Source organism: Staurois parvus, unplaced genomic scaffold (assembly GCF_062004578.1).
Source record: "Staurois parvus isolate SC_StPar_1 unplaced genomic scaffold, SC_StPar_1.0 ptg000989l, whole genome shotgun sequence".
Lineage (NCBI taxonomy): Eukaryota > Metazoa > Chordata > Amphibia > Anura > Ranidae > Staurois > Staurois parvus.
Genome location: NW_028318785.1, coordinates 275,936 through 299,589, shown reverse-complemented (window position 1 = coordinate 299,589; position 23,654 = coordinate 275,936). Strand labels below are relative to the sequence as shown.

Genomic DNA, 23,654 nt, shown 5'->3' with positions numbered 1-23,654 from the left:
TGCGATGTGCAGAATCGGATCGCATAGGTGTGAATACCCATGCGATCCGATTCAGCTGTAGGGGGATTCTGAATTATACTTTGATGTTTTTAATCAAAAATTTTTTAAAAACTATCTAATTGTAGTGCAAACGTTATTGAGTATATTAATGTGACTCTGCCTAAGAGCAGACATTATAAGATGCCTGCAATTAGTAGCCGAAAAACCTCCTTCTGGCACCAGGACAAGAATAGGGGGGAAATCTTTCAATGGGCACACTAGTTCTGGTGGCCCTGGTGACAACAGTGAGGGAATCCAGGCATTTCTTCTCACTTCCTGTTTTGGCTATAGGACAGGAAGTGAGGGGTATAACCTTTGTTTACTTTATCCACAATTAAAAAAAGTTTTGCCTTTAAATTTACCATTTTTTTTAACCTTTAGTTCTACTTTAAGTTTAAATGGCTGACAGGTTCACTTTAAAGCCCAGTTGAGGTCACAGAAGTGTGTCTACACATAGGCACTCCAATAGGCACCACTCTGTCCAGTACACTCTTACTGACTTGGCTGGTCTCTTTCTCCATGGTATAGGTTTGTATGAGAATGCCTATGATAAGGGGTGTGGCCATCAGTCATTTATGTCAACATAAAGTAGCTCTTGGAAATTGAAAATTCTTAATATACAGAAGTACAGCAGTGAGACAGAAAAAATGTGAGACTTCTGTTTGTCTTTAAGCTGTTAAGGTAAGCTTAATTACAGTCCAGGGAACCAGAAACACTGTTTTTTTGTATTGCCCCTAGCTGCACAACATGGATCTGTACCCCACAAACTTCTCCTTTAAATGTTTGAAAGCTGTAAAATTAATTCCTCTTGAACACTGATCTTGTTTCTGAAGTATACCATTAACCTGCAAACCAGAGATATGTCTATTTTTGAGAAATGCTTCAAAGTAGATGGTGATGAATGTTTAAATAACGCAGATGCATGATGTAGCTGGCCAGTTATGTAATCCAACATTATGTAGAACCAACAACAGCAATAATAATACTATGAACAAACAGTATGTCCACAGTAGTAATCTGAATTAGAAGCTTCAGTTTTCAACTAAGAAGAGGTTTAAGGTTGCGGTTTAAATATAAAAATGCTTGCAGCTGTTCAATCTGTCAGAAAATACCTTATACACACACAATGTGAATTGTATAATTACCAGAAATGTCTATTTTGTCATATGAATTTAAACATTGTCTTTTATTCCCTAAATACATAGTAATGAAAATTGGTTTTGGTGTCTTGATTATTTGCAATTTGAGCACATGATTTCTGCTCCCATGGACAAATTGTCAACGTATCATACTGAATGCGTTGTATCCATGCCTATAGCTTAGGGCTGATTACACCGTTTCCACTAAGAGTCTTTTTGAAGGATGAGCTTGAGGTTGACTCTCTGTAAGGGGGACTTCCTCTTTTGGGATGATCCTGTGTATATCTTTACCTTTAGATCTGTAAAAAGATAAAGTTTATTTGGGTATTGTCTTCTGATTTTGGGACAAGCAGGTAAAATTTGATTTAATGTTTGGAAAAGGATATAGTCAGTTAAAGTCACCCTTTTGCTTCCAAAAAAAATATATACAAAAATGGCTTCTGTAATATAAGACTTACTTCTGGACGGCACTATCTTTAAGTACTAAATCTCTGGCAGAATCTTCAGTATTCAACACTTTTGAGACTCTCAGATGCCTGCATCTCTCTCGCTGTGCACTATGATTCCATTCTGCTAGGTCTATGTCATTGCAATACTGATGTAAGGACTGATGAGAGAAACCATTGAGCACAGTGGGGGACCAGGGTGTTGGATATAAAGATTCTGCTGTAGGCTTTAGAATTTGGAGACAAGAGTTCTAGAGTCACCACTTGCCAGAGATGTACACACAGTGAAGGAAATAAGTATTTGATCCCCTGTGGATTTTGAATGTTTGCCTACTCACAAAGAAATGATCAGTCTAAAAATCGAATGGTAGGTGTATTGTAACACTGAGAGACAGAATAGCAACACACATTTCAAAAGAAATGCAATTTTAACAAATTATGCACTGATTTGCATGTTCATGAGGGAAATAAGTATTTGATCCCCTATCATTCATCAGGATTTGAGGCTACCAGGTGTCTTTCATACAGGTAACAAGCTGAGATTAGAAGCAGTCTCTTAAAGGGAGTGCTGTTAATCTCATTTTGTTAGCTGTCTAAAAGACACCTGTTCACAGGAGCAATCAAACAATCGGATTCCAAACTCTCCACCATGGCAAAGGGCAAAGAGCTGTCCTAGGATGTCTGGGACAAGATTGTGGGATCGCTTTCTCAGGAATTACTCTGAACACCATCTCACTTTGTAAGTAATTAAACCATAGTACATAGGATTACATTCAGAAAATAAATCCCATGGTATAGCTTATATTTGTATTATTATTTCATTTCTCTTATTGTTTAATATACTTTATTTTATCTGCAGTAAAGTGGGTATAGGGATTACATTTCCTAAGTGTCAATTAACTTTTTAGAGAATCTATAGCCATTTTATTGTTGTAACATCTGTAATTGAAAGGAAGATCAGCTAGATTTTTATTTATGTATCGCTTATAATTGTATATATAGAGAAGGCCTCCATATCTGCTCATTATTATAGTAGGCTTCAAATACCCCTGGTCTTCATAACTACAGAGTTTCACAGCTTGCATAGGTTTTCAGATTGAAACATACACCTGCCCTTCAAGTTTAACCAAAAGGAAAAAATTACCAAAAGTCTTGCGTTGTAAGAACCCTTAACCTGCAGAAGTGACAGAGAAAGCCAGAAACCCCTATAAAGCAATGTTAAGGTGACTAGAGTCTATTTTTTAAATAACAAAGATGTTATACTTACCTGAATTGCACAAAGTGGGTTCTGAACCTGATTGTGGGGGGTCCCCTGCCGGCACTCCTGGCTTTTCATCTTCTCAGTGTGCCACCATAGGAAGTTGCTTCATGGTGGAACACCTCTGGAATCGATCCCGAGCTGCACTGCTCACGTCCATAAACACAAACAGCGTGGCTCGCCACTGCCCTCTGCTCCCCCATCACAGGATTAGGCTGACAGCAGCGGGGGCCAATGACTACTTCTGCATCAGTAATGCCTGTGAGAGTGAGGAGAGCTGCTACAGATGGGCACAGCACTGGATTGAGTAAGAATTCAAGTATAAGGGGGGGGGGGGGGGGTGAGGGGGAGATACAAGCACTGAAAGGTTTTTTTACCTTAATGCAGGGAACGCATTAGCGTAAAAAATGTTTAGGCATTTGAATCACTTTAAGCTTGCTCTAACAGAAAATTACCCTGATTGGTATTTATTTATATACAGTACATGCTGGATCAACATTCTACAGTTATTTTCTTATAAAAATTAATAACCGTTTATAGTTTGCATTAAAAAACATGTACACAGCCCTTTGTTTAGGAATTCAACTGAGCTGGCTAAAAGTAGCTCTTGTGGAAGACTATTTAACATTTTTCACATCCCTTATTATCTATTTAAAGCGGAAATCTTTCATACAGGTAACAAGCTGAGATTAGCAGCTGTCTCTTAAAGGGAGTGCTGCTAATCTCATTTTGTTACCTGTATAAAAGACACCTGTCCACAGGAGCAATCAAACAATCAGATTCCAAACTCTCCACCATGGCAAAGACCAAAGAGCTGTCCAAGGATGTCAGGGACAAGATTGTAGACCTACACAAGGCTGGACTGGGCTACCAAACTATCGGCAAGCAGCTTGGTGAGAAGGTGACACCAGTTGGTGCAATCATTCGCAAATGGAAGAAACACAAAACAACTGTCAGTCTCCCTAGATCTGGTGCATCATGCAAGATCTCACCTCGTGGAGTGTAAATGATCATGAGAACAGTGAGGAATCATCCCAGAACTACAAGTGAGGATCTTGTCAATGATCTCCAGGCAGCTGGGATCACAGTCACCAAGAAAACAATTGGTAACACACTACGCCGACAAGGATTGAAATCCTACAGTGCCCGCAAGGTCCCTCTGCTCAAAAAAGCACATGTCAAGGCCTGTCTGAAGTTTGCCACTGAACATCTGAATGATGCAGAGGAGGACTGGTTGAAAGTGTTGTGGTCAGATGAGACCAAAATCGAGCTCTTTAGCATCAACTCAACTTGCTGTTTGGAGGAGGAATACTGCCTATGACCCCAAAAACACCATCCCAACTGTCAAACATGGTGGTGGAAACATTCTGCTTTGGGGGTGCTTTTCTGCTAAGGGGGCAGGACAACTGCACTGCATCAAAGGGACGATGAAAGGGGCAATGTACCATCAAATCTTGGGTGAGAACCTTCTTCCCTCAGCCAGGACATTGAAAATGGGTCGTGGATGGGTGTTCCAGCAGGACAATGACCCAGAACACATGGTCAAGGCAACAAAGCAGTGGTTCAGGAAGAAGCACATTAAGGTCCTGGAGAGGCCTAGCCAGTCTCGAGAACTTAATCCGATTGAAAATCTGTGGAGAGAGCTGAAAGTTCAAATTGCCAAACATCAGCCACCAAACCTTAATGACTTGGAGAGGATCTGCAAAAAGGAGTGGGCAAAAATCCCTCCTGAGATGTGTGCAAACCTGGTGGCCAACTACAGGAAACATCTGACCTCTGTGATTGCCAACAAGGGATTTGCCAACAAGTACTAAGTCATGTTTTGTGAAGGGGATCAAATACTTATTTCCCTCATGAACATGCAAATCAGTGCATAATTTGTTAGACAGCCATTTCTTTTGAATTTTTTGTTGCTATTCTGTCTCTCAGTGTTACAATACACCTACCATTTGATTTTTAGACTGATCATTTCTTTGTGAGTGGTCAAACATTCAAAATCAGCAGGGGATAAAATACTTATTTCCTTCATTATATATATGTACATAGTTTATAAACTTTTTTATCATGATTTGAACTGTGCTTATAAATGGTGATGGGCTGTATGTTCAAGTCGAACGTTAGTTCGAACTTCAGCCATGACAGGTTGTATGTTCGAGTCGAGTGAACCCCTGGGTCACCAGAACTAGTGTCCCCACTGAAAGATTACTTTTCTGGGGATAACAAAAATTTGTGATTTTCTTTACTTTCAATGATATTGGTAGACAGGAAAAATAGAGAGGATGAACCTCCTTTACAGAGGCACACACGGCAATAAAAAAAACAGACAGGTATTCTAATTCATCTCCATTCTATCCAAAAAAAAAAAAAAAAGTTTTGCCCATAGTTATACTTTAATTTGTTTAAAGTTGCATTAAAAAAAGTGCAAAACTGAAAAAAGTCTTCTATATAGAAATAAAGAACTTAAGATGTAAAGTAAATAACTTTGCAATGCCTTGTAACAAAATCATAATTTCAATATAATTTTAAACCCGACAAGTTGTAGAGTATAAATTATAGAATAAAATACTTTAATAATAACATTACTGTATATATATAGTAACACTGACCACTGATAATTTTAGATAATTGCAGGCATTCTATTCTTTGTATACCTTTATTTTTTTCTTTTCCTCCCGAATATTCTTACAGTGGTCAGTTCTACAAGGGCAGATGAATCCATCTTTTTATGTCCTGGAACTCTGCCCAGAACTTTGGGTCTACCTACTGGAACAAGTGACAGGAAGTTCCCAGGATGCAGCTGTGAGGCCAGAGTTACATCACCAGTACCTCACATAACCAGGAAGTGAAAAATAATTGTATGTAAAACAAAAACAGCTTAGCTAATAAATGTAAGATGATTTCAGATCAGCATGCAGAACTTTATGCTGCTGTGATTATTAGCAAAAGGATAGAAAGATTTGCTTTATGAAATGACAATATTATTGTAGAATGAATAGGCCCAGAGCACAATTGTGAAAACTGCGTTGGTCAATTGGAGGTGTACAAATATGAGAGCTTGTACCTCTGCAAGTCTACAGATACACACCTAAGATGGTCATATACAACTTGATTAAAACAAATTATGAACAGTATTAGATTTTAGCTTTGTTACATTGCTTGGGCTGTGTAAAGACAGAACATGAATCATTCCCTGTTCTAAAAGGTGTAGAAATTCTTCGAAAAGAAGAAATTGATTTAATTTGAACAAAGACAAGCACGTTTCTTAATGTATTTCCTATATTTTATACAGATCTGCAGCACAATTTTTGGCTTGCTTCAGCAGAGGAGAAATGTAAAGTAACACTCAAAAACGTTAGACGTTTTTTTGTATAATGGCAGGAATCAAGATCTGAAAATTGTATATATTTTATGTTCACCTTACCTGGCTTCAACCTCTTCTATTGTATCTGGCAACTGCAGATTACAAGTTTCATTCAAAAACACAGCTACAATCCCGGATATTATTGCTGCCACTCCATATGTTGCTGAAGGAAAGATAGGAGAAATCTCTGATAACATCAAAACCAATGGAGCAACCATGGAGCCCATGCGGGCTTTCACCGCAACAATCCCCATTCCACTCTGTCTGGAAAAGAATGGAAAATAATTTTAATAAAACAAAAATGCAATATATGTATTCCAGTGCTGACTTTTATATGACAGAATATATTCCTAAAGTTGATTTGTATTTATTGTAACTCCCCCAAGTTGCAGGCAGCTGTGCAAAGTGAATACGTATAAGTGTCAAAACACACAAGCAGATTCTTTTTTATGTTTTGGGAACAACTATTGCGCAATTCTTATAAAACTGCAGTGCTTGTGAGCTACTATGGTGTATTTAAATGAATTTATAATGTGAAACAATGTGTATTATTCCTGTGGTTCGCTTACACTTATACACATACCCATATAAATGTGTGATAATGATTGTTAATTGTATTAAATTAGTGTCACACTCCACTATAATATATTAATTGTGTTGTGTGATAAAGTGACAATATTTCTATGCATATAAAAAGATGCTTAAAAACTCAACTCATTTACATGCAATCTGTGCTCTAATTAAAAAGACTTTCAAAAATAAATAAATAAAATATATTAGTGATCATTAATAACTTAATTAGAATAAAATATATTAGTGTCCCAAATTCAAATATATAAATATAGAAAATATATAAAAAAAATTTAAAAAGTCCACCCTGTGATTACTTTCAGAATAATATTCCTTCTCCTCTATGCGCTCACCTTATTTTTAGCCAAACTGTTAAGTGAGGCTAAAACAGTTTGTGTCCGTAATTTGGACTAGTGGGTAATTTTCAAGATTTATCTTTATTCCAGGGAGATGGGTAGATGGATGTAATTATAAACTTTTTCCACAGGGGGTCTTATGAGCTTGCTGATCCCTGTTTTGATGGTTTAATATGGATGAATGGATTTCTCCCTCTTTCCTCCAGGGGTTTTTCCACTTCCTTCTCCTCTCCTTATTTCTCCATATTTGTATGGTACCATGCAATCAAAAGAATAAATATAGTGCCTTATCCTTTTTATATTATTTATTGTTGTAACGGACCGCCTGGCGGTACCACTAGCACTCCACTGGTCAGGTGCCCCCAGAGTACGGAATCTAAGCCCCAGAGCACTTGTTCACCAGGGCCCCTGATGGTGGGGATGGACTTGGAGCGCTCTGAGACCAGGTTGTGACTACTGAGTACACCCACCAGTGGTAGGGGTGTTCGCCAGGGGCTCCCACAGGGGAGAGCCTGATATGAGGAGGTCGGGTGACCCCGATGGGATGGATGGCTGAGCAGGTGCGAGGTCAGACAAGCCGGGTCGATAGCCGTGGGGACGGTGCGGTACAAAGCAGCGGGCAGAGAATAGTCTGGTCACACGCCAGGTCAGCAACAGAAGATCAGATCCAATAGGGGGCATCCAGGAGAGAGGTCAGGCAAGCCAAGGGTCAGAGCAGGAGAATACAGCGTGGTCAAGGACAATCCGGGTCAGCAACAATCAGGATACAGGTTCACAGGTAACAGGAATGCAGAAAAAACCAGACGGAACTCAATGACAGTTCAGGGCTGTTTAAATATCGCGCCCTGCGCTGTCATTGGTGCCAGGCACGCGCCCGCAGCCTCTAGTGTGCATGCGCAAGTTTGGCCGGCCCAGACCTAGTGCCCACGTCCCTGCACAAAGTGGCGCACTGCGCCTGCGCCGGGACCAGCGACGCGGTGATCCCTGACAATTGTGCTTCAAAATAAATCCACTCACATTTAAAATAGGTAAAAAAACGCTTTGTATATAGTATTGATGTCCTCTGTGTGTTCTGCTCTGGATCGAATCCCCCAGATGAAGCCACGTGACCCGGTGGCGTAACGTGTAGGGGAGGGGCTATGACATCACGACGCTTAAATGAGTATCACACGGCGAGTGCATACAGTGTGCAGAGGACACAGAGGACATCAATACTATATACAAAGCATTTTTTTACCTATTTTAAATGTGAGTGGATCTATTTTGAAACACAATAAATAATATAAAAAGGATAAAGCACTATATTTATTCTTTTGATTGCATGGTACCATAAAAATATGGAGAAATAAGGAGAGGAGGAGAAGGAAGTGGAAAGACTCCTGGAGGAAAGAGGGAGAAATCCATCCATCCATATTTAACCATCAAAACAGGGATCAGCAAGCTCATAAGACCCCCTGTGGAAAAAGTTTATAATTACATCCATCTACCCATCTGCCTGGAATAAAGATAAAGCTTGAAAATTATCCACTAGTCCAAATTAAGGACACAAACTGTTTTAGCCTCACTTAATGGTTTGGCTAAAAATAAGGTGAGCGCATAGAGGAGAAGGAATATTATTCTGAAAGTAATCACGGAGAGGACTTTTTTGAATTTTTTTATATATTTTTTATATTTATATATTTGAATTTGGGACACTAATATATTTTATTCTACTTAATTTATTAATGATCACTAATACATTTTATTTATTTATGAAAGTCTTTTTAATTAAAGCACAGATTGCATGTAAATGATTTGAGTTTTGAAGCATCTTTTAATATGCATAGAAATATTGTCACTTTATCACACAACACAATTAATATATTATCGTGGTGTGCGACACTAATTTAATACAATTATTAATCCTGTGCAATTCTTACATAAAAGTAGCGAGTTCACTTGCCGAGGTTGTAATTTGTCTACCCCAGTGGTCGGCAAGCCGCGGCTCGCGAGCCACATGCGGCTCTTTACCCACTCTAATGCGGCTCTTCTGTGTGCCGGGCGCCTGCTCCCCTCCCTCCTCTCGGTCGGCCGCTCCCCTGCCTCCTCTCGGTTGGCAGCCCCAAAAGTCCGCGCGGACCTTTTAATCCGGCCCGCGGATGTGGCTGTCAGGATGTGTGTAGGCGGGGCAGCGTGCCGAACGTGAGGGGAGGGGAGCTAGGCTCCTCTCACAGTCCGCCCTGAAGACCCGAACGGCGCAGGAAGACAGCGAGAGGAACGCAAAAGGTAAGTGAATTGACACGGGGGACTTGGCTTACTAGAAGGGGGGAAGGGGGGATAGTACTGTGGGGGATGAAATACTATATGAGGGATGAATTACTTTATGAGGGATGAATTACTATATGGGGGGATGAAATACTATATGAGGGATGAAATACTATATGAGGGATGAATTACTATATGAGGGATGAAATACTATATGAGGGGATGAAATACTATATGAGGGATGAAATACTATATGAGGGATGAATTACTATATGGGGGGATGAAATACTATATGAGGGATGAAATACTATATGAGGGATGAAATACTATATGAGGGATGAATTACTTTATGAGGGATGAATTACTTTATGAGGGATGAATTACTATATGGGGGATGAAATACTATATGGGGGGATGAAATACTATATGGGGGGATGAAATGCTATATGGGGGGATGAAATACTATATGAGGGATGAATTACTATATGAGGGATGAATTACTATATGGGGGATGAATTACTATATGAGGGATGAATTACTATATGAGGGATGAAATACTATATGAGGGATGAATTACTATATGGGGGGATGAAATACTATATGAGGGATGAAATACTATATGAGGGATGAATTACTATATGAGAGATGAAATACTATATGGGGGGATGAAATACTATATGGGGGATGAATTACTATATGAGGGATGAAATACTATATGAGGGATGAAATACTATATGGGGGGATGAAATACTATATGAGGGATGAAATACTATATGAGGGATGAATTACTATATGAGGGATGAAATACTATATGAGGGATGAAATACTATATGAGGGATGAAATACTATATGGGGGGATGAAATACTATATGAGGGATGAAATACTATATGAGGGATGAATTACTATATGAGGGATGAAATACTATATGGGGGGATGAAATACTATATGGGGGGATGAAATACTATATGAGGGATGAAATACTATATGAGGGATGAAATACTATATGAGGGATGAATTACTATATGGGGGATGAAATACTATATGAGGGATGAAATACTATATGAGGGATGAAATACTATACGGGGGATGAAATACTATACGAGGGATGAAATACTATACGGGGGATGAATTGCTATGGGGGATGAATTACTATATGGGGGATGAATTACTATGGGGGATGAATTACTATATGGGGGATGAATTACTATGGGGGATGAATTACTATATGGGGGATGAATTACTATGGGGGATGAATTACTATATGGAGGATGAATTACTATATGGGGGATGAATTACTATGGGGGATGAATTACGATGGGGGATGAATTACTGTATGGGGGATGAATTACTATGGGGGATGAATTACACTATGGGGGATGAATTACTATATGGGGGATGAATTACTATGGGGGATGAATTACTATATGGGAGATGTATTTTCAGTTTTAAAAATGTGGCTCTCAAAATAAATTTCAATCATGGTTTTGGCGAGATTTGGCTCAGTTGAAAAAAAAGGTTGCCCACCACTGGTCTACCCCATCTGTCTTCCATGCATCTTTCAAGAATGTACTAATAGTGCAGAAAAGAAATAAGGATGGGGCAGGGTCAAGCAGGACTTCAAGCAATAAAGTACCTTTTGCATATTACAACTCCCAAAGCTTTGGGGATCCTGGGGAGTTCTACAAGGCATTTCACAATTTCTCTTTCCTCCAGTATGTACAAACACATGCATGTTCATATCTTATGTGCACAGAATACTACTTTGTTCATAGTAGAAAATCCCAGAGCATATGTAATACTAGAGGTACAGTAAGTGACTGGCATCAAAATCCAACAGTTATTAGATTTTTCCCTTTTCCATAAAAGGTTCTGTGCCAAGTCTATGGAAATTTGCAGATATTGTAATCTTTGCTTGATCACCTGATGCTCTTTAAAACATGAGATGTTACTTGCCTGATCACTAAGTGAAAACAGAGGGGAAAACCCAAAAATACGAATGCAGCCACTACATTTAAAGTGGTTGTACACCTCAGACATGAAATATGAACAAAGCACATATTTCTATAGTGATTAATTGCCTTTCTTCAAAGCACTAAGCGTCATTTCTCTCTGCTTCTCTTTTCCCCTGCTATCAGCATGAGTAGTGCCAAGCAAGTTTTCCTGACACTAAGAGCTAAAAAGGTGACAGGGGAGGGCACAGGCTGCAATTGACAGCTTCAGCTCTGTACCTGTTAGCTGTGTGACCCTTCCCTCCAATCAGCCCTTTAAGCTCTTGTACAGTGTGCAACTGCAGCTTCCCTGTCCCCTGCTTTGTGAATTTGAGAAAAATCCTTGTCATCTGAGATTTACAAGAATGTACAGGACACATAGCTTCAAATAAACAGGTACAACTTCCAGTGCCTTGAAAAGGTATTCATACCCCTTGAAAATGTTCACATTTTGTCATGTTACAACCAAAAATGTAAATGTATTTTATTGGTATTTTATGTGATCAACATAATCTGGCACATGATTGTGAAGTGGAAGGAAAATGATAAATGGTTTTCAAAATTTTTTACAAACAAATATCTGAAAAGTGTGGTGTGCATTTATATTCACCACCTTTTACTCTGTTACCCCTAACTAAAATCCAGTGGAACTAATTGCCTTCAGAAGTCACCTAATTAGTAAATAAAGTCCACCTGTGTGCAATTTAATCTCAGTTTGTTAGAGAACATTAGTGAACAAACAGCATCATGAAGGCCAAGGAACACGCCAGACAGGTCCAGGATAAAGTTGTGAAGAAGTTTAAAGCAGGGTTAAGTTATAAAAAAATATTCCAAGCTTTGAACATCTCATGGAGCACCGTTCAATCCATTATACAAAAATGGAAAGAGTATGGCACAACTGCAAGCCTACCAAGACATTGCCGTCCACCTAAACTGATAGGCCGGGTAATGAAAAGCATTAATCAGAGAAGAAGCCAAAAGGCCCATGGTAACTCTGGAGGAGCTGCAGAGATCCACAGATCAGGTGGGAGAATCTGTCCACAGGACAACTATTAGTAGTGTGCTGCACAAATCTGGCCTTTATGGAAGACTGGCAAGAAGAAAGCCATTGTTGAAAGAAAGCCATAAGAAGTCGCATTTGCAGTTTGTGAGAAGCCATGTGGGGGACTCAGCAAACATGTGGAAGAAGGTGCTCTGGTCAGATGAAACCAAAATTGAACTTTTTGGCCTAAAAGCAAAATGCTATGTGTGGCAGAAAACTAACACTGCACATCACCCTGAACACACCATCCCCACTGTGAAACATGGTGGTGGCAGCATCATGTTGAGGGGATGCCTTTCTTCAGCAGGGACAGGGAAGCTGGTCAGAATTCATGGGAAGATGGATGGAGCCAAATACAGGGCAATCTTAGAAGAAAACCTGTTACAGTCTGCAAAAGACTTGAGACTGGGGTGGAGTTTCACCTTCCAGCAGGACAATGACTCTAAATATACAGCCAGAGCTACAATGGAAATTGGAATGGTTTAGATCAAAGCATATTCATGTGTTAGAATGGCCCAGTCAAAGTCCAGACCTAAATCCAATTGAGAATCTGTGGCAAGACTTGAAAATTGCTGTTCACAGACGCTCTCCATCCAATCAGACAGAGCTTGAGCTATTTTTCAAAAAACAATGGGCAAAAATGTCACTCTCTAGATGTGCAAAGCTGGTAGAGACATCCCCAAAAAGACTTGCAGCTGTAATTGCAGCAAAAGGTGGTTCTACAAAGTATTGACTCAGGGGGGCTGAATACAAATCATTGCCACACTTGTCACATATTTATTTGTAAAAAAAATTCTGAAACCCATTTATCATTTTTCTTCCACTTCACAATTATGTGTCATTTTGTGTTGGTCTATCACATAAAATCTCAATAAAATACATTGACGTTTTTTGTTGTAACATGAAAAAATGTTGAAAATTGTCAAGGGGTATGAATACCATTTCAAGGCACAGTATGCAGGGGGATTTCACCTTTATGTATTGCCTGAGGCTGGTCACTTGGGTATAGGAAAGGGTTTATAACCACTTTAAATATCGGTAAGCTGCAAAATAAAACAATTTGGTTTTGTGATTAATACCACTTCAAAATTCACAACAAAGTCGTTGAATTTTTTCAAGGTGTTTTCTCACCACATCAGCCTCCCAGTGGTACTGAATTTGTGTTTACATTAGAAAAGAGTTCTGGAAGACTGTTGGGAGGGAAAACTAAACTGAACTGTTTTGGACAAAGAATTCAGTGCTTCTACTGAACATTTTGAAGATGAATTGCTCCACAGTGCCTACAGCTACAGAGATTATTGATGGTTTGTTGTAAAGCTCATGTACTGTTTGTTATGAATATATAAATATTTGAATGTATATGGGACCTGTTTGCACCTGTAATCTATCCCAAGCAGTATCCAATCCAAAGCCCAGTTGTAGTGATGCAGTGGTACAAGAGAGTGCTACCATGTGAGCAAACAGAACTGTCCATGCTCCCAAAGAATTCAGCACAAATGCATTGCATGTTACAAATCAGAGCTACCACATTGCAAACTATAGCTGAGTTGGATGAGAGACTGGTTCTTTGAAAACACTGCATTCTCAACCTTATTATACAATGTATGACTTCAAATTCATGCAACAGCTCCCAAGGTCTGGCCTTTGTATATATACATATTTCTGACCTGTATATATTAAGAGCAAGTTTGCAGTTATTTTGTACACATGTTCTTGGTTTATAATGGTTAAAGAAAATGAACATATTTCAGGTTAATATTAAATATTCCATATGAATGTTTGTGTTTTCATTTACAGTCAGCAGCTGTAGTTCTTGGCATATTTTCATATGTTTTAGGATCTCCTGTCCAATTTTGAACCACCTGTTGTCAATGGAGTTCAATAGCTCAAACTGAAATTTACCCACACAAGTGTATGAGTCAGAGCAGTGACAGCAACAAAGTACCTTTTGACTATACAGCATGTATATTTATCAGCAAGCTTGATACACAGTGAGAAATAGTGTGTGGCAGTGTATTAAAGAAATACACCTAAAGGATAAGTTCACCTACATGTTACATGCAAAAGTACAAGAAGTGCAGCGCTACATCAAATTAAATGGCAAAGAAAAAGTACAGTAAATTATCAATATAATCAAATAATACTAATATTGAAATAAGTCCACTGTAATATAAATATATGGATTCCTCAGTCCACAGTGAAATATCAGACGTTATAGGTGCAATCCGGTCTCCCGTTGTGATAATATGAATAGATTGCCTACTCACCAGAAACCCAGTAATAAACGCATATCTGTATCACATGCATCCTAGGATCTTGAATAAAGACAGCCTGGAAATGAAATCCTCTGATGGACCCTCAGTGGTGAAAGAAAGGATACCGATCTGATCTCCAAGTATTTACTTCATCAAGTCTGCAGCAATACCTAAATCACTGGGGCAGTATACATCTAATGTGGGCCGCCGGACCTCCTGATCCGGCGGCGTAGCGTCAAAGCGTGCAGGGGCTCCTCCTAGACGCGTTTCGTGTAAACACACATCTGCAGTAGGGGTGATGCCATAGGATGCCTTTCTTTCACCACTGAGGGTCCATCAGAGGATTTCATTTCCGGGCTGTCTTTATTCAAGATCCTAGGATGCATGTGATACAGATATGCGTTTATTACTGGGTTTCTGGTGAGTAGGCAATCTATTCATATTATCACAACGGGAGACCGGATTGCACCTATAACGTCTGATATTTCAGTGTGGACTGAGGAATCCATATATTTATATTACAGTGGACTTATTTTAATATTAGTATTATTTGATTATATTGATAATTTACTGTATTGTTTCTTTGCCATTTAATTTGATGTAGCGCTGCACTCCTTGTACTTTTGAGTTTATTAGAAAGGTTTTGTGGTTCCTTTTAGTGCATTGGTCACTTGTCGGATTGCGCTCACTAACTTATATATTTTTTGATACATGTTACATGCAATTCGGTTTTGGGCACCAATTCACAAAAAGAACACTGGGGAACTGGAGAAAGTACAGAGAAGGGCAACCAAACAGATAGGAGGCATGCTGGAGATCAGCTATGAGGCAAGATTAGAGGAACTGAATTTATTCTCTCTTGAGAAGAGGAGATTAACCACTTCCCGACCGGCCGTTGCATATAAACGGCCAGACGGTGGCACTGCAGGGACGGGTGGCCATTTATAAACGGCCTCCCCGCACCCTGCTTGTGCAGCTCCCTGGGAGCACGCAGCACCGCGATCCGGTGCCCGCTGTGTCCTCCGGACACAGTGAAACACCAATCGTTGGACGGGACCTCTGTACGAGGTCCCGATCATGTGATCACTGATTGGCCAATCAGTGATCACATGCAAAGTTGTAAGCAAGATGTCACTTCTGACATCATTGCTTACTACGTGTGAAATCTGTGAATGATCACAAAGGTCACATGGTACAAGTCTATTCACAAAAGCCTTGTACCATGTGACAAGCTGTGACCAATCACAACTCACTCAGTACTTCTCAATGAGTGAAAGAATGCACACAGAGAGAAAGAGAAATGATTGCTTTTACATCCTATATGGGTGTAAAAGCAATCAGTGTAAAAAAAAAAAAAAAAATCTTCATCACCCCCCACAAGTTGTACAGTGTCACCATGGTGACACTGTACTGCTAGGGTGACAGTATGTAAAAAAAAATAAAATAAAATAAAAAATAATAATATAAAAAAATAAAATAAAAATGTAAAAAAAAAGTTTAAAAATTATAATTTTTGGTTATAAACTAATTTGGATTTTTTTTTTTACTAAAAAGATAACGAAATAAATTTTGGCTAAGATTTATGATGAAATATTATTTATTTGCAAAATTTTATTAAAAAAACACTTTTTTTCAAAATTTTTGGACATTTCATTTACATAGAAAAAAAAATACAAATCCCAGTGGTGAATAAATACCACCAAAATAAAGCTTTATCTGTCTAAAAAAAATGGTAAAAAATTCATTTGGGTACAGAGTTGCATGACCGCGCAATTGTCATTCAAAGTGTGATAGCGCTAAAAGCTGAAAATTGCCCTGGTCAGGAAAGGGGTAAAAGTGTCCGGTCTGGAAGTGGTTAAGGGGGGATATGATCAACATGTATAAATACATCAGTGGTTCATATAGTGAACTCGGTGTAGAGCTATTCACCTTGAGGTCATCACAGAGGACAAGGGGGCACTCTTTACGTCTGGAGGAAAAAAAATGTAATCTCCACATACAGAAAGGTTTCTAGAAAATATGGAATAGACTCCCTGAAGAGTTGGTTCTGGCCAGCTCAGTGGATTGCTTTAAAAAAAGGCCTGGGTTCTTTCCTAGATACACAGAATATAACTGGATACTAAAATTTAGAGGTAAAGTTGATGCAGGGAATATCCAATTGCCTCTCGGGGGATCAGGCAGGAATTTTTTTCCCTGCAGGAGCAAATTGGATCATGCTTTGCTGGTTTTTTTTGCTTTCCTCTGGATCAACTGTGGGTATAGGATTATAATTTTTTTTTTTAATGGTTGAACTGGATGGATTTCTGTCTTTTTTTTTTCAGCCAGACTATTTATGTAACTATGTTACAATCCTATTCAGGGTGTAACTTCTCCTCGCTGTCACAATTTTTTTAAAATGTGGCTTCGCCCGCCTGGCCTTGTCATTCATTCACGGTGTTCTGTGAATGAATGAACTACAAATCCCGACAGTCTTTGTGGCTGTCAGCTTGTAGTTCTCAGTGAACTACCACTGCGCTGTGGAACGCATGGTAGTTCATTGATTCTTTCTGTCAGTATATATGCTTGCCCGTACATTACGTACAGGCAAGCAGATATAGTGAAAGGTCCGCAGGAGACCTGTATGGCAACAGAAATCTGATGATCAGTGGTGCAATGCTTTAGAGGCTTTAGAAACCAAAAATAATAAACGTACATATTTTTACCTGCAAACATATGTGCATTTATTATTTTTTTCAAAAAGGTGAACTTATCCTTTAATATTTGAAAAGGAAAAAATTGTTATTCTGAGTTTACCTAAAAAGTAATGAACCTGTGGGAGGAACCCCCTTGGGCTAGAATCAGTAAAATCTAGGAGCCTGGAAGAAGTTTTAGGCTGGATTCACAGTTCCGAAGTGCAGTCAAGTCTGGCCTTACTGCAATACAAAGTAAGTGCATTAGGGCAATGCACTTGTATTGTAGTGTGTTAATGTGTTGTATGAAAAAAAAAGGGTTATGTGCGATTTTAAGCATATTCATTTGCCTTAATGCAAAGCACATTAACAAGCAACATAACGCACATTAACATGCATGCATTAACTCATCGCATGTACATACAATAGGGCCTTAAAGATCAGATCTTTCCAGTGAGAGTAACAAAAAAGATTATAGATGTTGTACAGCTTAAGAAAAACCCTTCGGCCAGCCAATTAGAGAGGGCTCAGCAACTTTTACCAGTATTATCTAATATCGCACGGGCAGTCCTGGTAAACCTTTCCAGTCCAGTCATTAAGTCCTCCAGTGATTGTGTTGTGAATATGTCAATATACCTGATTACAGTTGGGAAGAGCTCACTAGAATACAGGTAAGCACAGCAAAATGAGGAGGCCAGACAGCCTTTCCCGATAACAGCCAACACTATTCTCACAATTCTCAGATCTAAAAAGGAGCAAAAAGAAAATATTTTTTTTAACAAATAAGGCTGTAACAAAGATGACCAATATGACACAAATTAATTTTCTTAGCCAAACAGCCTAGAGTATCTACCTTCTTCTGACATGTATCAGCTTTAGATAAGGGTGACCATACATGGATCAAGTTTTGGCAGGCTAAATTTTGATCCATTATTTGTTTTTTCCTAAACTGATCAGTGAATTCTGATGGGAGGAATGAGGGGATGTCTCCCTGTAATCAGAACACAATAGCTCAGTGGGAGCATGGATGGGGTAATTGTGTAATTGTTTTTCTTTGTTCGTTCAACCTGCTGGATGGATGAAATAAGGAATTACTCTATGGCCAGCTTTAGTTTAAATGGGGGTTGATCTCCATCTACACTGGAGAGTAATTTCAATACCAAAACTTACAACACACAGAATTTTGTGGAACATTACTTGAATAAACAGGGGCAGTGTGAACCCCATTAAATCAAAGTCCATCAAGTCAAATAAATGCCAGAAGCTATAGAAAATACATATAATCAGCTGTGCCATCTTAATTAGACATATTAATTATGGGTTAATGCATAAAAATGCATTTTCCCATGTTTAAAAAACAGTGCAAATTAAAAAAATGTCTGATGTTCCCTAACTTTTTGTAGCAAGATGACAGCACTGTCTCTGCTGTGATGAAATCCCCAGTAGCGTTATCAACCATGCTTGTGGTATTCCTTGCGAGACTACAGAACACTTCTCCTTATGTTATGGAGATGATGAGGGGGCTGTTCTGTAGTTCAACAGGGGAGATCGGGGTAGGCTTGACAACTGTGCTTGGGATTTCAGTGCGACAGAGGCCCTGCATTGTCAGCTAACTACAGGAAGTTAGGAGCCGAGTTTATTTCAGCCAGGATCATTAGGTATTTTGAAAGAGACAAAACATGAGGATATGTGTATGTATTGCAGAGATGTCCTGCATATTTTTTTATTTTGCCCAGGCATACGCTTTAAAGCCATTGCTTACATCAATACCTTATTTCTCATTATTTCGTTTATTTATTACAGGTATTTGTATAGCTCTGCCAATTTACATAGTGGTTTATGTTCGCATCAGTCCCTGCCCTAGAGGAGCTTACAATTTAAGGTCACTATCTCACATGCATACATACTCATACTAATGACAATTTAGACAGGAGCCAATAACTACCAACATGTCTATGGAGTTTGAGAGGAAACCAGAGTATCCAGAGGAAACCAACACAAGCAGAAGGAGAACATTCAAACTCCACGCAGCCAGTATCCTGGTTGAGATTCGAAACAAGGACCCCAATGCTGCAAGGCAGAGGGCCAACCACTAAGGCCCCATGTACACGGGATGTTTCTGAATGATGGAAACTGACTGTTGGAAAATGTAGATTACAAAACGTCTGTTTAGCCGCGTTTGCATAACGCGTTGATGTGCGTTTGCGTTTAGAAGCGTTTTTTAAAGCTAAGCACAGGAGAACCTCCCAAATGCCCAGAATGCACTGAAAAGTGGTAAATTATTAACTATTTCAGACTGTTTCAGAGAAATACACACAGTAGAAGCAGAGACAGCAGTATGTGTTGAGATAGGTGTGAGTTGCTCATTAAAATAAAAGTCTAAAATGTAATAAGTATTTTTAAAAACATATATCCCTTTTTTTCATTCTGTGTAAGGCTCCACGCACACTAGCGTTTTTTTAAGCTCCTTGAAGCTATTATCAGCATATTTATTTCTGCTCCTAGAAGCTAAATAGTGTTATATCATATGTGACCATGCACACTACTTTAGGCTATTAGCATTTTTTGAGCTTCAGTGTCTAGAAGAAGAAAAAAAATTGTTTTTGTAGAGTTTTTTTGTGCGTTTTTCCTGCAGAAAAAGATGCTAAACACTACTAAAACGCTCCTAACAGCTTTTTACTAGCTTTTTTTCCCCTCTATATGCACTGGAAAAATGTTAATAAAATGCAAACGCTCCCAAACTCTTCTGAAGGCTACTGAAATGCTACTAAAAACGCTATTGCCAGAGGTTTTTTCCAGCATTGTTTGAGTTTTAAAAAACGCTAGTGTGCATGGGGCCTAAAAGCGAAGACATAATGTGCATAAAGTGGGGTTTACTCAAATTTGATTGCAAAAGTGGAAATAAACTCTTTATTTACACAGCAGAGAATGTTTAACAATGATAAAAACACTGTTATATGGTTGGTATAATTCTGACTCCCTCAAGTCACTATTTGCATAGGAGGAGCTAACTTTCCCCATAATAATGTCATTGTCTACACAAAAAAGCACCAGGCATGCATTGTGGAATGGGAGCAGGGACTAATCCTAATCTCTTCTGCAGGAGGTGAAGAAGCATAAGGGGCTTTGGGTGGTTCTGTGCACCAATGCTACAATTTGTATGTCATGTACAGACAGCTTATTCTCTCAGCTCAGCTTGCCACATTTTGCTGGCTGGAAGCTGAAAAGTTGGAAATTTGGGTAGAGTTAAACACAGGAGTGGTACTTTTGATTGCTGATGGTTGTTTGTGGTTGCAATTGTTTTATTTCCTCTTTTTGGGATCTTTACTAACAACTTTTAAAACACCCTTACTGTCACATTTTAAACATTCTGCTAATTAAAGAGAGTGGTTATTTGTTCACAGGTGCTACAAGTACTCCATAACTTTCTGTAGAGCTCACATTAGAGCTTGCTGGAACTTTCAAAAAGTGGAAAATTTGAGTAAGTGGTGAGTTAAAAACAAGAATTTAAAACAAAATACTTCTAACCTGCAAGTACAGTCTGAAATTTCCTGAGTAATATTGATATTGTAACTGGGATAATGAGTGCAAGCGGAGATTTTGCACAGTGTGCCGCATGTATACAATAATAGAGCAACAGCCCCAGGATGTATACCGCTGCGACAGATGTGAGTGGGTTGCCCTTCTGGAAGTTCAAATTAGAGATCTGGAGGAGCAAACTGCAACACTGTGCAGAACTGACAACCTTGAATGGAATCTTCTGTTCTGAGAATGTAGTTAAAGGGATTAATATAGTTAAAGGGAGGGGTAAATCAGGATTTTCAGATAGGAAAATGGGTTACTGTAGTTAGAGGTAGTGGTAGGGGCTCACAGAACAGGAAGGCCAGCCCTGGGTTTGAGCATCCAAACAGATTTGCCAAGTTGAGTGAAGATGTTGGGGTGGCAAAATTTAAGGTTGATGTGGCAGCCCTAGATGTCACTGCTACCCCTAACAGATGGGAGAACAGGCGTGGAGAGGGTAGTGCAAGAAGGCCTAGACAGTTTTTGGTAAGAGGGGATTCTATAATCAGAAGGACTACAATCATTTGTTGTCAGGATCGCCTCAACCAAATGGTTTGCTGTCTCCCTGGTTCAAGGGTTTGACATGTGGTGGATTGGGATGATAAATTACTGGGAGGGGCTGGGCATGACCCAGCTGCCTTGGTCCATGTTGGAACCAATAACAAAATACACATAAGGTGGAGGCCCCTTAAGAATAAATTTAAAGAACTAGGCTGGAAGTTGCAAGACAAGGGGAGCTTAAAGAACTGAATGCATGGCTAAAGACCTGGATTTGGGGTTCTAGAGAACTGGGCTGACTTTTCATTGGGGTACAACCTATATACTAAGGATGATTTTCACATAAATGGGAGGGGGGCTGCTGTGCTGTTCATTTATGGGAAGGCTGGAAGAGTACTTAACCACTTGCCTACCAGGCACTTATACCCCCTTATTTACCAGGCCAATTTTCAGCTTTCAGCGCTGCCACACTTTGACAATTGCGCGGTCATGCAACATTGTACCCATATGAAATTTTGATCATTTTTTTCTCACAAATAGAGCTTTCTTTTGGTGGTATTTAATCGCCACTGGGTGCTTTACTTTTTGCGCTATAAATAAAAAAAGTGCAAAAAATTTGAAAAAAAAAAAAAGTTTCTTTGTTTCTATTATAAAATTTTTCAAACAGGTATTTTTTCGCCTTCACTGATGTGCGTTGATGAGGCAGCACTGATGGGCACTGATAGGCGGCACTGATGGGCACTGATAGACAGCACTAAAGGGCACTGATAGGCAGTACTAATGAGGTGGCACGGATAGGCGGCACTGATAGACAGCACTAATGATGTGTCACGGATAGGCGGCACTAATATGCAGCACTGATAGGCGGCACTGATAGGTGACACTGATGATGGGTACTGATAGACGGCACTGACTGGCATCACTGCTGGGCACTGACTGGCGGCACTGACTGGCACAACCCCTGGGCACTGACTGGTGGCACTGACTGGCAGCACTGCTGGGCTGCACTGGTGGGTGGCACTGGTGGGAAGCACTGGTGGGTGGGCACAGGTGGGTGGCATTGGTGGGCACAGGTGGGTGGGCACAGGTGGGTGGCACTGCTGGGCACAGGTAGGTGGCACTTCTGGGCACAGGTGTGTGACACTGCAGAGTGGCACAGGTGGGTGCACTGCTGGGCACAGGTGGGTGCACTGCTGGGCACAGGTGGGTGATCTGCTGGACACGGGTGGGCGGAGCTAGTGGGCGCACTGCTGGGCACAGGTGGGCGGAACTTGCGGGTGGCACTGCTGGGCACCGATCATCAGGGCACTGATCATCAGTGCCCTGATGATCGGTGCCGATCCTCGCTCTGACAACTGCCGGTACTCGGCAGTACTTTCCTCACGATCTGACAGCGTGAGGAAAGTGCAGCCGAGAACCGGCATTTGCATTTCCCTGTGATCAGCGTGTCATTGGACACCGCTGATCACGTGGTAAAAGGCCGCTGTGATTGGCCTTTTACCACATCACGTGATCAGCTGTGTCCGTGGGACACAGCGATCACGGAGATCGCCGGGTGCGCGCCCCCTGGGGCGCGCAGGAGAGCGCGTTCTGGGAGGACGTCATATGACATCCACTCAGAACTGGCCGGCCGCAGTGCAGCCGTCATTCGGCTATCTGCGGTCGGCAACTAGTTAAACTATGATTGAGGGGGGAGTGTGAATTAGATTATACTGGGGCAGACAGGTCAAAAGGAGTCAGTCCCCAATGGTGGGTGGCATGGGGGAAGATGGGGGGAGGGCCATGGTAGGTGATAAGAAGGATACGTTTAAAAACAACACTGGAAATGGTACTATTTGTACTACAAAAAATGTGGCTGAGTGAGTTTGGGGTGCAAGAACTTGACTGGCCTGCACAGAGTCCTGACTTCAACCTGATAGAACCCATTTGGGATGAATTAAAGTGCAGACTGTGAGCCAGGACATCTTGTCCGACATCAGTGCCTGACCTCACAAATGTGCTTTTGGAAGAATGGTCAAACATTCCCATAGACACACAAAGCTGTTCATAACACTGCCCCAAACTACATCACCGACCTGATATCCAAATACCACCCAAAACGTACTCTCCGCTCCTCACAAGAACTCCTACTCTTTAGTTCCCTGGTCTCCTCCTCCTATACCCGTCTCCAGGACTTCTCCAGGGCTTCCCCCATCCTGTGGAACTTCCTACCCCAATCCATCAGACT

General features: G+C 40.2%; 1 protein-coding gene across 1 annotated transcript in view; it reads right to left on the bottom strand.

The window, feature by feature from the left end:
- Positions 1 to 1,259: 1,259 nt before the first annotated feature.
- Positions 1,260 to 23,654, bottom strand: part of LOC149441393 (solute carrier family 22 member 6-A-like) — a 99,623-nt gene continuing 77,228 nt past the window's right edge. The window contains exons 8-10 of the mRNA XM_089657404.1: positions 18,005 to 18,113; positions 6,304 to 6,507; positions 1,260 to 1,477 (exon numbers count right to left, since the gene is read on the bottom strand). Coding sequence (XP_089513530.1) covers positions 1,369 to 1,477; positions 6,304 to 6,507; positions 18,005 to 18,113 — 422 coding nt within the window. The 3' untranslated portion in view covers positions 1,260 to 1,368. The remainder of the gene's footprint in view (positions 1,478 to 6,303; positions 6,508 to 18,004; positions 18,114 to 23,654) is intronic.